Source organism: Piliocolobus tephrosceles, chromosome 16, assembly GCF_002776525.5.
Source record: "Piliocolobus tephrosceles isolate RC106 chromosome 16, ASM277652v3, whole genome shotgun sequence".
In the NCBI taxonomy this organism is placed as follows: domain Eukaryota; kingdom Metazoa; phylum Chordata; class Mammalia; order Primates; family Cercopithecidae; genus Piliocolobus; species Piliocolobus tephrosceles.
This window is the reverse complement of record NC_045449.1, coordinates 16,969,200-16,984,555: the sequence shown is the minus strand read 5'-3', so window position 1 is coordinate 16,984,555 and position 15,356 is coordinate 16,969,200. Positions and strand designations below refer to the sequence as shown.

Below are 15,356 nucleotides of genomic sequence, written 5' to 3'. Positions count from 1 at the left end.
TGAAATTCTAACCCCCGAGGTGATGGTATCAGGAGGTGGGGCCTTTAGGAGGTGATTAGGTCATGAGAGTGGAGCCCTCATGTACGGGTTTAGTGCCTTAATAGCAGAGGCCTCAGAGAGCTGCCTTGCCCCTTCTAACATGTGAGGACCAGCAAGGCGGCCCTCACCAGACACCCAAAGTACTAGCACTTTAATCTTGGACTAACCAGCCTGCTGAGAGAAAAATTTCCATTATTTATAAGCTGACCAGTCTGTGTTATTTTATTACAGCAGACAGAACACACAAAGACACCAAACACCCCACTTGAATGTGCATACAGGCACACACTCACAAATGCATATACACATTCATGTGCACATGCTTGCTCTCTCACACTCACAAGCTCACACATGCACAAGCCAGTAGCCCAGACAGAAAAGGTATCAATCCCCAATCTCTCCAGGTTGTGGAAGTGGTATTGCTCTGAGGGAGAAGTGTCTGTGGGGCAGGCATTTGGGCAGATGCAGAGTCCAGTCCCTGGGCAGAGAACCTTAACTCGACTCTGCAAACACAGAATCCAGACAACAGCAGGGCTGTGATCCCCAGCTGCTCTGCAGTGCCAGGTCACATCCTGGGCCCCAACAACCCTGTCCAGAGGGCTGCCAACAGGATGGCTTTGGCCCCTCTCCAAAAGTGAAGCACATCACAGCTCTCTCACAAAAGATAAGAGCATGATATACAAGTGCCCACCTCCCATTCCCATCCTGATGGCCAAACCTCATTTTTAGAAACCCACCTTAGTCCCTCTCTGGCTTAGGCCCTTGGAGAGGGTTGCAGATGACACAGGTTCTTTATATGCATGTGTGTGTGCACACTTGCAGATGCAGCATCACCACCAGACTATTTATTAATAGCCTGGCTGGGCTCCATACACCCAGTCTCACCCACTGGTGGGGCACTGTCTTGGGTGGGGCTCTGGGTCCAAAGCTGTTGGTACTTTTGCAAGGATTCCAGGCCTCACGGACAGGATAAAGGCAGGGAGGCTGTTCCCACAGACCCAGGACGCACACCTGACCACCTACTCAGCTTAGGGCTGCCAGCAGACAGACTCCCAGGCTGAAGGCTCCCCTCAGAAGCAGCCAGCTTCTCGGAAGCAAATAGTGAAGGTTTCTCCTCAGAAGTTTCCCAAGGGCTCCAATGACCCAAGGGTATGCCACCCCAGGACCACCTGTTGTCCCTGTAGCAAGCACAGCACCCTGGGCTGCTTACCCATGGGAAACCAGCAGCTGTGCTGGATGCAGAACCACCCTAACTGCCCACCATGGCAGCAGCGCTTCCCCAAAACAAAGTTGCTCTACAGTCTTGCTTGCCAAGCAAGGCCTCTCTCTGCAGGGGTTTCAGAAGGCTCCCCACTTCCCTAGCAGGAACATGGAGCACGGCAACCAACGGGAAGGAAGAATTCCAACTTGGAGTGGTGGTGGCAGTAGACACCCCAGTAAAAAACAGGATTCTTAAAGAAGGAGACACACATGTGGGCCCAGTGGTGCTGGCTGGGCTCACACTGAACTCAGAAGAAAACTGCAGAAAAGCAGAAGAACCTTGTGGGCTGGGAGATGGAGCAGCGGGCCTCCTTCAGCTCCGCCAGAGGAGTGGAGACCCAGGACCTGCAGACCTGGCTGGAAACACAGCTCTGGGTTTCCCATCCATCTCCATCCTTCCAGCCCTTCACACTTACATGGGTCATCACTTCCTTCTGCACCAGGCTTTCTCCTTTATTGCCTGGAGCCCATGACTCTCAGGCCACAGGCTTTGGAAACACTGGTCAGGGCCAAGCCCTTCTCCTCTCCCAGCCCTAGACTCTGTTGAGGCTCCCGCCCTCAGCTGAAAGGCCGTCTGCTGCTCCCGCAGTGTGATCCTTGACCCCAAGTTCTGGAAGCATAACCTTCCAGAAGGTCCCACCTGAGTTCCTCAAGGGCAGAGGCTGATTCTTATTGGGCACAATGGACAGCCACCACCTCAAGCCCTCCACTGGTTCAATGTGAAACTCTCCCAGACCTACACTGGGCCATGGAGAAAGAAGTACAGAGTCTCGGGCTTTCGCCTCTCCAGGTGCTCTGCAGGTCTGAGGTTTACCCCCAGCCCCACCCTAGGACATGAGAATGCCTTTAGCATCAGGCTGCATGCAGAGGGGAGGCCTGCCCAAAGACCCCATCTCAACCATGGTCCCTGCTGCTCCGCTGCAGGGTCCCCACGTCACCCCACAAGACTGACTTGACAAAGAGATGGCCCCTGAGTAAAGTTCAAAGCTTCCGGAAACAAGCAGCCTCAAATGGGATGCTCTCGGGACTAAGGAGTACAAAGGAGAGACCCCACAAGGTTGTCTCAGGAGGGGGCTGAGTGCAGGCTAGGAACCCTGTGCTCCAGACTCTAAGAGACCCTCAGGGAAGCGGGTAACCTACCCACCCTGGGATCATGTGGCTCCTTCTACCAACAAAAAAGTTGACGCTTGGTCATGGGTAGCTGTTTTGGGGAGTTGGGTGTCATGAGGGAGGGAGAGCAAGCAAGTTCCCCGGCCTGGGCTGACAGTGGCCTCTGTATTTGGAGTTACCTTACTGAAGGCAGGAGCTCTGCTTCTGTACTGTTTCCAAGGCATCACCATGGAAACGCGGCGCAACCCTAAACGCTGCTATTCTGCCTGTGATTTTTTTGTTTCTCTCAAACGGGGCAGCTTTGGGGGATTTACGTATCAACTGCTGTTCCCCAGCAGGAAGCTCCATTTTCAGTCCCAGGAACCACTCTGTATTTTTTGCTAGCTTCTTGCTAGTGACATCTCCTTTCCAGCGAATGTTGGCTTGGGTGTCCCCCACCCCCAACCCCAGAATGGAGGGTGGATGACCATGGGCTGAGAGTGGCCCAGGCCAATACAGCACCCCAGGGCAGGTACATCCAAGGGCAGCCCAAGGGGCTAAGGGGAGAAAGAGACCCTGACCCCTGCAGCCTGTGGGCTGGCTCTCTTAACTTCTGTGGGCCTCTGGCCTTGTAATGCCCAAGGGACTCCCATCCCCACCCTGCTCCCTTTCAGGGTGACTAGGAGGCTCAGGACAAGGCAAAGCACTTGGGAACAGTAGCATATGGTACAGAGGCAAAGGAATTACATTTACTAAGAACCCATAATAGGTCCAAAACTTCCTCTCATGCTCACAACAATCTTGGCGATTAGGCAGCAACAGGCCCGCTTTGCAAGTTGATTAACTGAGGCTCAAAAAGGTTACTTCATTCCCTCATGGACCCAGGAACGTGGGGAGTGTGGTAAGGCGGTGTAGGACCCACCTATGCCCTAAGCCTTGCACACTGGCCAGGGAGAGAAGGAGGATCATGGCCTGTGGGGAAGGACTGGGCCTTGAGGGACCACCCCAGCCAGCCACGCCCTGCTCAGGTCACATGGGAGTTGGAACAAGGGCCCCTGTGAGCTCCTTCGGGGCCATGCCACTCCAGGACTCTCCTCCCCATCTGGCTGCCTGCAGGGCCATCTGTGGGTGCAGAGTCCTTCTGCCTGTGGCTGCAGGCTGCCAGTGCTGCCCCTCCCCAGCTGCCAGTAGGACAGCAAGGGGAGGGGTCACAGCTGTGTACTGCAGGCTCACTGGAAACTTCCCTTGGGCAGCCCCAGAGCACACTAGCAGGCCATCCTGTCCCTGTTGTGGTTCCCCCGTGGCTCAGTGAGGATCTTGCAGACCGCAGCCCACAGCAAGGGTGTGCAGAGGTGGTGACCGCCTCAGCCCTGGCCTGACTGCGTCCTCACCCTCTAACCTCCAGAGAGCCCTCACTTCTTCCCAAGCCCTGGCTCCACTGAGGTGATGTCACCTGGCAAACCCACTGCCTACCTGTGGTGTGGGGGGCTCCACTTTCCGTTTCTTCTTCTGGTTCTGCTTGTTGGTCCGGGGATAGACCATGAGCATCTCCAGCCACCTGGGAAGGGAAAAGGAGACAAGTACCAGGTAAGATCCTAGCACTCGAGCACTAGAAGCCCCGGCCCTTGCTGGGGTGGTCCAGGTCTCTGGGCACCAAGGAGAGCAGGGCATCGTCCCCAGCGACAGACTGCTATGCTGCGGCTAGAAGCGCCCACAGAGCAAGCCTGGACGATGACCCTGCCACAACCACAGCAGGCTCAGGACACGACACAGACTCCATGCTGGCAGAGAGGCCAGGCCTGGCCATGGCCTCAGAGCACAGGACATGTAACTTCCATTACTGACCCTGTCTCCAGGGCCCGGACTTGCCCTAACACTGCTCTCCCAGAGTGGGCTTGGTGAGAACACAGATGAGCTGTGACTGGGAGCCATTTAGGGCAACAGAGGCAGGTGCTGGCCCTGAGGCGAGAATCTAGGAGCTATGCTGGCCAAGTTCCCACAACGGGTCCTCTTGAGGGACTAGAGTTGGGGGAGAGCTGAACTCCCACAGTCCCTGCAGAGGGAGCGTGCTGGGCACCCTGGCTTTGAGGAAGGGTGGGCAGAGCTGCCCAGGGACCCCATCAGGGCTTGTATGTGGGAAGTTCACTCTGGATAGACACCAGGGGTACAGCAAGGGAGCACAGCAAGAGCAGGCACTGCCAGCAGGAGGACTCTGGATCTGGCTCTCCCTCCATCCCACCACAATCTTGGGTAGCTCCTGGCCCCTTAGGAGCTTCAATCTTCTCATTTCTGGAATCAGAAGCTAGATCGGATCATGGCACAACGACTACTTCCACCATATAGAATTTTACAACAGACAAAGGAACTAACAGCAGTTGCCTTGCCAGAGCTGCCTGTGAGTCCTGTGGGGGCTGGAGGACGGGGGTGGGAGGAGCGGAGGGCAGTGTAGGTCCTGCCTCTGAAGCCCCAGCTCCAGCCCTGGGCCTGGTTGTGCAAGGACAGCCCTAGTAATCTCTCCAGAGTGGAAGGAGCCTCAGAAGACACTGCTCCAGGTCTTCCAGCACCAGGGTCCATGCTAGTCCTGCTGGCAGCCTGGGCCCAGGACTGGGGATGCGGGCGGTCTGTACTGCTGCACCCTGCTAGAGATCACACAGGCGCAGCACCCAGCAGCACACTGAGTCTGGGGCAGGAGAAGGGCTCGAGTCTTCTGTGCCCAGAGGTGTTTCTTTAATTTGAGGTGGAGGAGAAAGGAGGGGAAGGAAAAAACGGATAGAGGAGGGAAGAGAGGAAGAGGATGGGGAGGAGGAAGGAGGGGAGGAGGGAGGAAGCAGAAAAGGAAGAGAGGGAAGGAGAAAATGAAGAAAGGAGGGAAGGACAGACCAACAGACAAAAGGAGGGTCAGTCAGAATCACTGGCTTCTGAGACAGTCTCAGGATGGGTGTGCAGTTGACATCTGGTGGCAGCAGAGGCCAGGCTTAATGCAGGGAACCACAGCAACAGAGCTGAAGGGCCACCCTCAGCCCAGCTCAGCCCACAGCCAGTGATGCTCGATTTGCTAAGAGAATGAATAAACAACTGCACTGCCAGAGACCCAAGCCACAGGTCCTGTGGGTCATTCCTCCATGGCCCCAAAACAAGAAAGGAGGCCGTGACTATCTGCAAAGCCAGCAGACAGGCAGGCCTTCTGAGGGTCCTGAGCCCCTCTCCTCCCTGGTCACACTTCTCATTAAGGCTGGCTGGGAGCAGAGGTCCCAGGAGAGGGCCTCACTCATACAACCTGGGGTGTTCACAAGGCATATGGGGTTAAACAGGTTTGCCCTTCCAGTCTGCCATGGCAGCTGCCACTTCCCCTGACCACTCTGAGAGACTGTGCCTGCAGAAGGCTGCACTTAAAACTTCCCCGAGGTGTGGAGCATGCTGGAGCTGCAGAACCCTGCCAGGTACCCCAAGCCCCTGCAGACTGGCCCAGGTTCCATCAGTCAGCAATGACTAATGGCCTTGCAGGATGGAACCTGGAGGGGAGGGGAGAAGGCTGCACCGCAGGTGCTCTGCTGACTATGCGGAGCTGCTGAGCTCTCCTGGGCTGGCTCCAGCAAGCCCGGGACTCGGGAGGAGCCAGGACAGCAGGTGTCCCATGTGGCCTCAGTCCCATTACACACCTTAATCTCTGTTCAGACTGGAGTCTGTGGCTGGAGTCACAGAGATGCAGGGTCCAGGAACAGATGATGGACTGTGTCCTCTGCACTTGGATTTCTCAAGGAAGTCCAATAGGAAGCATCTAACATCATCCAGATGTATTATAAATGTTAACAAAACAAACCCCAAGAACAGGGGAGCGGGGTGAGTGTGAATATGGGACTGGTAGGTGCTGGGGCTCTCCAGAGCCCAGATGAGTGAGAACAGGGGAGTGGGTAAGGTTAAAAGGCAGGGCAGGGCGAAGGGAAGCCCAGACTTCACCCAGCTGAGCACAGAAGAGCTCCCTTGCCAACTCCTACCCAAATCCCACCTCGTCTAAAAGAGCTGTGTAAAGTGTGGTCCAGCATCCTGGAAGTGGGAATTGGAAAGAGCTGCCAACTTCCTCTACCCAGGCCCAAGAGAGACCTGGCAGCCCACGCAGCTGTCAGGGCTATGCAGAGAAGACCTGGGAAGAAGGCTGGGTGGGACTGTCCCCAATCCACCCTGTTCCCAGCTGCCTGGTGGAAGTGTCTGCACCTCCTTAGGGACCAGCTTTGATGTGATCAGAGAGCTAAGACACAGAGTGGCGCTCCAGAGCCTAGGGATGAGGTTACTGGGAAGAGGAGTTATAACGGGCAACAGAGCGAGCAGAGGAAGGGGGCTGTCAGTGAGGGCAGGAGACAGAGCAACGGGAGAAGGAGGCAAAAGTACTTGTCCCCAGGGTGCACAGGCCACGCCTGACTCCCTCACAGCTGAGCATCTCAGCCTGTGGGAAGGTGAGGAAGTGGCTGCCCACTTTCATGAGAGGGGTTGCAGAGGCCCAGGACAGGCTGCCACGTGAGAACCTGCCTGTTGGACACAAACTAACATGGCCCACAACCAGGGCGAAGGGAAGTGAAAGAGCCTCAGGTAGCTTATCCTGGCTTTGGATATGCCACTGAGCCACCACACGTGGGGCCCCAATGGCGTGTGCACCTGGTACCTTGGTCCATTAACGATCTTGTCTACCCAAGCTGCATATGTATGGCAAGCCTGAACATGCAACAGAAGAGAGTAGAAATAGGAGAGGGGCTTGGGATGGAGTGAGGACCTCTGGCAGGACTTAGGCTGCCTGCTGGAGGCAGTCCAAATACTAAACATCACCCTCTCCTAATACCACATGGTACAACACATACCTCTCTGGGCTGGTCCTAGAACCAACCCTGCTTCAGACACTCCCCAGCCTGCTCTGAAGACCCAGAACTCCCATCCATCCCACCTGTTACCCACACCCTCCCCGGGACCCAGCTCCTGTGGAAAGTGTGAGGGTTTCCTAGAGAAGCCACCTGGGCAGAGGAAGCCTCGGCTGTGTCCCGCCCGGCCAATAGCAGCAACAGGTGTGAGCCAGGAAGTGCAGAAGGTGCCCTTGGCCAGGCTCCCGTCTCCAGGCTCTGGGTCTCCTCGACTGTACCATGAGGGTTCTTCAGAAGCCCTTGACATTCTTGATCATATGGTTCTGGATTAAGATCAGGGGAGACACAAGTTTTCCTCCAGCTCAGCTCCAGGTGCTCAGAAATGCAAACCTGCCTCTCTCCAGAGGAGGACTCTAGGGGAAAGCACACTTCCGCAGAGAGTTCCCCTCGGGGCCCAGCACTGGCTCCCGGATGCCTTGCCACGTGACCCTGGACTTACGGCCGTGCTCACTCACCAGGCTTGGCCAGGCTGCAGCTGAGAGGCTAAAACAAGGCTGGTGCTCCGAGTCATCTGTGTGTTCAAACCCAAGGGCTTCATATTCCTGATTCCCTCTACCCTGTACTGCTACAGTCAGCCTGGCCCAGCAAGCCTCAGGTTTACTTTCTCCCAGAGCTTCTTAGACTCATGTGCCTCATTCTCAGCCTTAAGCAAGACAGGGATTCTTGGAGATCCAGTTTGCGAGCTCCTGTCAGGCTCAATGAGCCTGTCATCTGCACGGACCACATGACCACATACGGCTTTTCACCACGGCACAGGCCACGCGGGTAGCAAAGAATCCCCTGCAAGATTGGGAGCTCTGGGAAGGCAGATGCTGCCCTGGGCTCAGGAGCACTGCGCTCAGGCCCCTGGACTGTGGCCTCTCTCAATCTGAGCCAGTCCGCCACTCTTGGGGGACCTGGGTGAGCGAAAGACTTATCCATTCTCTCTACTCACAGAAACCAATCTGTGCAGTGACAGCAGAGTGGTGCGGGTGTGAGGTGCTGGGGATGTGACTGAGACACCTCCCACCCCCACCATCACTGAGGGAGAAACACGTGGACCCAGCAGTAACCTGGTGCTTTCACGGCTGGTGGAGCACACACCCTCTCTGGAAGGAGGAGCAGCCACCCCAGACTGGGGGAAGGCGTGCCCAGGTCATGCACTTCAGGGACTGATCCCCTTCCAGGTGGAGGGGCAGGTGAGTTGGGGGTGTGGTGAGTGCAAAGGTGGGGAGGCCCTAGGAGGGTAATGTGGCCAGAGCAAAGAGGGGTCCCCAGAGGCTGCAGGTGGAATGGCGGATGTCCTGATTTCTGCTTTGCTTAGCACATGGTAGTGCGGAAAACAGAGACAGAACCCAAGAATAGAGACACATGGGGAAGTAGACAATGTCGACACCACCACAGGGGCAGGCGGCCCATTTGGTGTTGGCTCCACAGCAGGTGGTGGCGCCTTGTTCCACAGCACCAGCATACTCACCCACTGACAATCTCCTTGGTCTCTGCCCGGATGAAATGCTCCTTCTCAGGCGTCAGAATACACAGGGAGAACTTCTGGCCCGTGCGGCCCTCCCCATCCACCACGTCTGTGCACTGGTTCATGTTGATGGTGCCCTGAGGCAGAGTCGTTGGCTGCAAGAAGGCGGCAGAGAGTCACCCAGAGGCCAGCCAACAGGGCCATAGACATCCCACAGCTCTAGGCCATTCCTGACCCTTCCAGCCTGTGGGGCCTCCAGGCGTGCTCTCCCTCGCCCCAGCCCCAGATCCTCTTCCTTTTCGCCCATCCCAGGGAGGACGGAGACAGGCCTGGCCTTCTCCAGCGGACACCCAGCTAAACACCCCTCCTACTTGGAGAGCAACATCCCACTTGCACTGGAGGGGATGTGCAGAGGAGGACAGGATGGGGACAGCCGGGGTGACAGGGGCAGCCGAGATCCTGGTCTCAGAAGGGCTGCTGATCCCACAGAGAAGCAAGAAAAACCTCCAGAGGAGGCAGTTTCAAAATAGCAGGGTTATTTTTAGAGGCAAGGAGGGGGCCAGAGAGAAGCCACATCCTTGAGAGCAGGCTGTGGGGTGGGTGCACTGTGTGTTCTTTAGAGGCGGCCAAGGAGCACACCCGGCAGCCTGGCCCACGGCACCTTCCCAGGGCCAGAGCGGAGCCCAGCAAAGGCTGCCACGCCAGTTCTGGCATGGCAAACAGTAACTGTTTTTCTTACAGCAAAAGCTGTTAGACACTGAAATTAGGGACAGAAAACCAAAAGCAGGAAAGGAAGCCTTTAAGAAGTCCCTACTGAGGCAAAGGGCTAGGCAAGAGGACCTTTATGGAGATGACTTGTTTAGCCACGTGCCCTCTGCCCTCTTTCTTACTCTCCCAACGTAAGGATGCTTTGGGAGAGCAGATGGGTCGCCATGGCTACCACTACACCAAGGGTGCCCCTGTCCTTAACACGCTTCACACTGACTCCACCCCACTAATGGGCAGCTGCTAGCCTTTCCACCGAGCATCCCCAACAGCCCACCATTTCCTTGTTCTCATTCTTGAAGAAGCAGGAGATGCTTCTGATCCATCTGAGGGGTGGCCTGTAGTTGGGCTGCCTTCCACCCAGAGGTCGAGAATGTTCCTACCACTATCCAGCCTCAAGCTCCTTGCTGACAGTCAATGGGGGCTTGGTCTGAAGAGCACGATGCTGGGTCTGGTGCCCACGCTGAGCTCAGACCAACCAATCTCCACACCCCCGACCTTCTTTCTTTCAGATACGGGTTAGATGCAACCTCCTTGTCCCTCCAGCTCAAGCTCCTGTGATCTTCCTGTTACTTCCTCTGACCTACTTGCCACCTCTTTCTACACCCCTTGATGCCTGCCGCAGGAGTCAGACCCTAGGGCTGCTGGCTTTGCAAAGCCCTTGCCTACATGGCTGCTGGCTCTTTTCTCCATGGTTAAATGCCCAGGTCCAAGAAGCCTTTCCTTGTGGGGTCTCTGGACTCAGCCATCCCCCGTGGGTCCAGCTCAGAATGGAGGTGGCACAGCAGGTGGGATGGAGGCTGGGCTCACAGGGAAGCCTCTTTCAGTGGTTTCACCCTTTCAGCACACACCGCTGGCATCCTGCCTCAGCAATGACCCTGGGGGGACACAAGGAGGAGCCACATTCAAGCCCAGCTCAGTGTTCTCCAACAGTGGAGTGGGTGTTTCTTGAGGAGGAGAGGGTAGAGGAGGCAGCCTCAGACCCCATCTTTAAGTTAGTCCAGGAGGGCTGCATCCAAGCCCCTGCCACCTTCTGGTTGGGGAGGCCCACACTGAGTGCTATGGCCACAGCCACAGGACAGGTGGGCCTTCCTGCCCAAGGCAGGGATCCTGGCTTTTCCAATCTCCTCTCTCCAGCTCCAGCCCCTTTACTCTATTTGACAGAAGTTCTCATCCTGGGCATCCTGGCATGGTGGAGGTGCCTGTCTGAACCCTCTGGACAAATGAAGGGTTGCTCTGACTTCCCTCTTGAGCCCAACACCCCCATGTAAAAGCACACCCCACCCCCACCTCCTTAGACAAGACATCTTGTCTCTCTGAGGTGGACTCTCTTGTTTGCTAACTGAGGAAACTCCACGGACCACAGTGACGACTGGATGACATGAAATGGTGAAGTGGCCAGTGCACTCGTTACCAGAGTGAGCCAGAAGCCATCGTGGAGGAACAACCGTGGAGGCAGAGGGGCTTTCCTAAGGCGGCCCTTCCTCTCTGGTCTTTGACTCCCACCCTGGTCCTTGGGACCGTGGTCTCAAAATGCTGACAGTGCAGGCCCTGATGAGCTGTGTATCCATACGTAGGTGCCAGTCTATTAAGAGGGTGCACACGTGTGCACACACACACACATAGAGACATACATTAGATGGAACATAACAGAAATGCCAAAGTTTTCTTCTCAAGGGATCATCCACTGGCCTCCTGGAGGCACAGGTCCCACTTTGAGGTCACGGTTCCAGGGTTCAGTGTCACCAAATTGCTCACTGTCCCTGAAGCCCACTCCTCCCTCTTACACAGTAACTGTTTGGGCACTTGGCCCCCAGCCCAACGAAACCCCTGCTCTGTCGCTGAACGTGGTTGTGTCTCAGCTTCACCAACTCAGTATGAAGCAATGCCTACCACCTCTCCACCTCTCTGGGCCTCAGTTTCCTCATGTGCAAAGTGAGGGTTTTACCTCCTTCCAAAAAGGATTTCAGAAGCATTAATAAAAGGCAAAAACATACCAAGCTGGGCCAGAACTGAAGGAACTTAGCATATATTAACTACCTGTGTGTCAAAATCTCCCAGTTACACTCTCTTTTATGCCCTCTTCAATATTACTTACTGTGAGGCGGGCATCACCGAACCCTATCACGCACAGAGAAAGGAGAGCAAACGGGGGTAAATAACAGTTATCAAAGAGGGGAAAATTTTAACTCCAGAGTCCAATCTATTTCCCCGGAGGAGGGAAAAAAAAAATTCCTGCTCTTAATCAGATGATCTCATTTTTATTTAATCCTGGTATTAATTTTTCATTTTTTTTTTTTTTTTGGAGACAGTCTCGCTCTGTTGCCCTGGTTAGAGTGCAGTGGTGTGATCTCGGCTCACTGCAACCTCCACCCCCTGGGTTCAAGCGATTCTCCTGCCTCAGCCTCCCAAGTAGCTGGGAGCCATTACAGGTGGCTGCCACCAAGCCCAGCTAATTTTTGTATTTTTAGTATTGTATTTTAGTATTGTATTTTATAGTAATTTTTGTATTTTTAGTAGAGATGGGGTTTCACCAAGTTGGCCAGGCTGGTCTCAAACTCCTGACATCAACTGATCTGCCTGCTTCAGCCTCCCACAGTGCTGGCATTACAGGCGTGAAGCCACCACCCCTGGCCTAGCTTTTCTTTTTAACAACAGCTTTATTGAGATATAATTTACATACAATTTACCTGACGTGTACAGTTCAATGGTTTTTAGCATCATGTTCACAGAGCTGTACAGCAGTTAAGTGCAGAACATTTCCATCTCCCCTTGAAAAGCCTTGGAGCATTCGCAGTCACTTCCCTTTGACACCTGCCCCCACCTCAACAACTGCTAACCTGCTTCCTGTCTCTGTGGATGTATCTCTTCTGGATACCTTGCATACATGGAAAAATCTGGCTTCCATTTAGCATATTTTCAAGGATTTAGCATATTTTCAAGGTTCCTCTGCATTGCAGCATGTGTCAGTCTTTCAATCCTTTTTACAGCTGAAAAATGTTCCATTGTGTGGCTATATCGCATTTTGTTTATCCATTCATCTGTTGATGGACGTTTGGACTGTTTCCATTTTTTGGCTACTGTGTATAGTGCTGCTATGCACATTCCTGTACAGTGTTCGTGTGCTCTCATTTCTCTTGGGTGTGTACCCAGGAGCAGAAGTGCTGGGTCAGACTATTTCCCAAAGTGGCTGTACCATTTCACATTCCCACCAGCACTGTGTGAAGGTCTGGGACTAACTTTTCAAATTGTATTTATGTACTGCTTCTAACCAGCACTCTTGGAAGACAGGTCCAGGTCTGAGGACCTGCTATGAAAATAGCTCCCTTCAACTGTGGAGAGAAAGGAACGCTTATGCATTGTTGTGAGAGTATAAATTAGTTCAGCCACTATGGAAGATTGTGTGGCAACTCCTCAAAGACCTAAAAACAGAAATACCATTTGACCTAGCTATCTCATTACTGGGTATATACCCAAAGGAATATAAGTCATTCTATTACAAAGACACATTCATATGTATGCTCATTGTAGCACTATTCACAATAGCAAAGACATGGAATCAACCTAAATGCCTATCAATGATACAGATCAGAGAAAGAAAATGTGATATATATACACCATGGAATACTACGTAGCCATAAAAAAGAAGAAGATAATATCCTTTGCAGGGACACGGATGGAGCTGGAGGCCACTATCTTTAGCAAACGAACACAGGAACAGAAAACCACATAGCACATGCTGTCATTTATAAGTGGGAGCTAAATGATGAGAACACATAGACACATGGAGGGAAACAACACACACTGGGGACTTTCGGAGGGTGGAGGGTGGGAAGAGGGAGAAGATCAGGAAAAGTAACTAATGGGTATTAGGCTTAATATCTGGGTGACGAAATAATCTGTACAACAAACTTCCATGATACAAGTTTACCTATGTAACAAACCTGCACTTGTACCCCTGAACTTAAAAAAAAAAAAGAAAACAGCTCCCTCCAAGTCTCAGTAGCGCAGCGTTCCCCTTCCCCCTGCTGCCGATGGGGGAAGCAGCAACGACAGCACCAGCACAGGCGCAGGGCGCAATGCTGCTCACGTTTGCGCCCATGCCCTTGAATACCAGGCACTGCTGCAAACTCTTCCCTTGCGTCCTCTCACTGAACATTCCGAACACACTATGAGGCAGGCAATACTGTCACCCCCATCCGACAGACAAGGAAGCACACTGCTAAGAAGCTAAGTGCAGTCATGCACTGAACAACGGTGTTAGTCAACAGGGCCCTCTATGTTTTGCTAGGTTTGGATACATAAATACTTGCCACTGTGTTATAACTGCCTGCGATATTACAGTACCTGCGTACAGGTTTTTGGCTTCGAAGCAATAGGCTCTACCACAAAGCCTAGTTGTACAGTAAGCTGTACTGTCTAACTTTGTGTAAGCACACACTAGAATATTTACACAAGGACCAAACTGGCTAAGGATGCATTTCTCAGGATGTGTGCCTGTCATTAAACAATGCAGGGCTATAATTTAGATCTAAGGTCACAATGCTAGGAAGTAGCCACGCTGTGATTCAAACCCAGGCACTCTGGTTCCACAGCTGGTCCCCTTGCTGCTCTACACTCAGCAGCATTTCCAGGGCTTACAAGACTGGAGCAGATTCAACCAATGGCTCCTTGGAGACCCTCAGCCAGCACCTCTCCCCTCCCCTGCCTCTGCCTAGGGGGCAGGACACAACCATCTACGTCCGGGTAGGCCTGAACCTTGTGCTGTGAAAGTAAGGGCAAATATCTAGGCTGTAACCCAAATCCAGCCAGAAGGAATGCCTCAGCTCTAACACTATCAGCAAAGCAGCTCTGATGAGCTCCCTGCCCTAATTCTATAACTCCAGAGGTCAGGAATCCAGGTTTCCTAGGAGGCCGAGCTTCACCTAGTTTCGCTTGGTTTATTTTCCGAAAAAGAGATGGCCCTCTGTAGGTCATCAACTCTGCTATGTCACCAAGTTATGAGTTCAGCTCCCACATAACCCTCCAGCTATCAGGAGCCTCTGGTCCTCTTCTAGGCTCCATCCTACCCCAGCTAAAAGGGCAGAGGTGCTACAGGCTGCAGATTGCTTAGGCAGGAGGACACAGGACAAAGGCTTCTCTCCAAAGAGATGAGCACACCCTGCTCCTTCTGCCTGTCCTCTGTCCACAGGCCCACAGGAGACTGGAAGCTCTGTGCACTGCAGCCAGGGCGTCTGTCAGACGCCAGAGCAACCTTCCTGGGTTAGGATAATACTGCTGCAGCAGCCTCTCCAACCGGGGACCCTTCACCACATCCCTGGCCCAAACAGGTGCACTTTTGGGGAAACCGGTCTTTGCTTCTTGTTGACCCCATGAGTGTGGGAAGGCAAGCTTCTAAGTCAGAGGGAAACAAGAAGAAAGTAAAAGCAGAAATATGGTGAGGGGCTGTTTGGCGTTATCATCAGGAGACCCTTCCTTCCAGGCAGCTGCTGTTACAGAACCAGTCACACATGAGACCTGGGTGGGAGTCTTCCCTTTATCCCTTAATCCCTCATTCAGACTGGAAAACAGAGACTAAAGAAACAAAGGCTCTCCACCAGGGCAAAGAATACTCCCAAAATCTGAAGGTCAGAAAGTGAAACCTGACTCCCCCCACACCTGAGGTCCTGAGACAGCATGTTTCACAAACTCATCCAACCAAGGCCCACAAGGAATACCGCATTTACACTTGTGTGTGATGAGCACACACACAAGTGCACACACGCACATGACATGGACAACGGTGAGTCAGTATTTCTACCACGTGCACTGTATTTATTATTTTTTCATATGCACTGTGACCC

The 15,356-nt window shown here is 53.5% G+C and overlaps 1 protein-coding gene across 5 annotated transcripts in view; it reads right to left on the bottom strand.

The window, feature by feature from the left end:
• The window catches only part of MPRIP (myosin phosphatase Rho interacting protein), a 117,213-nt gene that overhangs the window by 57,911 nt on the left and 43,946 nt on the right, over positions 1-15,356 (bottom strand). For 2 of the 5 annotated variants that reach the window (XM_026449020.2, XM_023196111.3), the window contains exons 1-3: positions 10,183-10,221; positions 8,752-8,903; positions 3,862-3,946 (exon numbers count right to left, since the gene is read on the bottom strand). In XM_026449020.2, the coding sequence (XP_026304805.1) occupies positions 3,862-3,946; positions 8,752-8,903; positions 10,183-10,206 (261 nt within the window). In that variant the 5' untranslated portion in view covers positions 10,207-10,221. Of the gene's footprint in view, positions 1-3,861; positions 3,947-8,751; positions 8,904-10,182; positions 10,315-15,356 lie in introns of those variants that run through there. The other 3 variants (XM_023196110.2, XM_023196109.3, XM_023196113.3) reach the window with 3 other exon arrangements.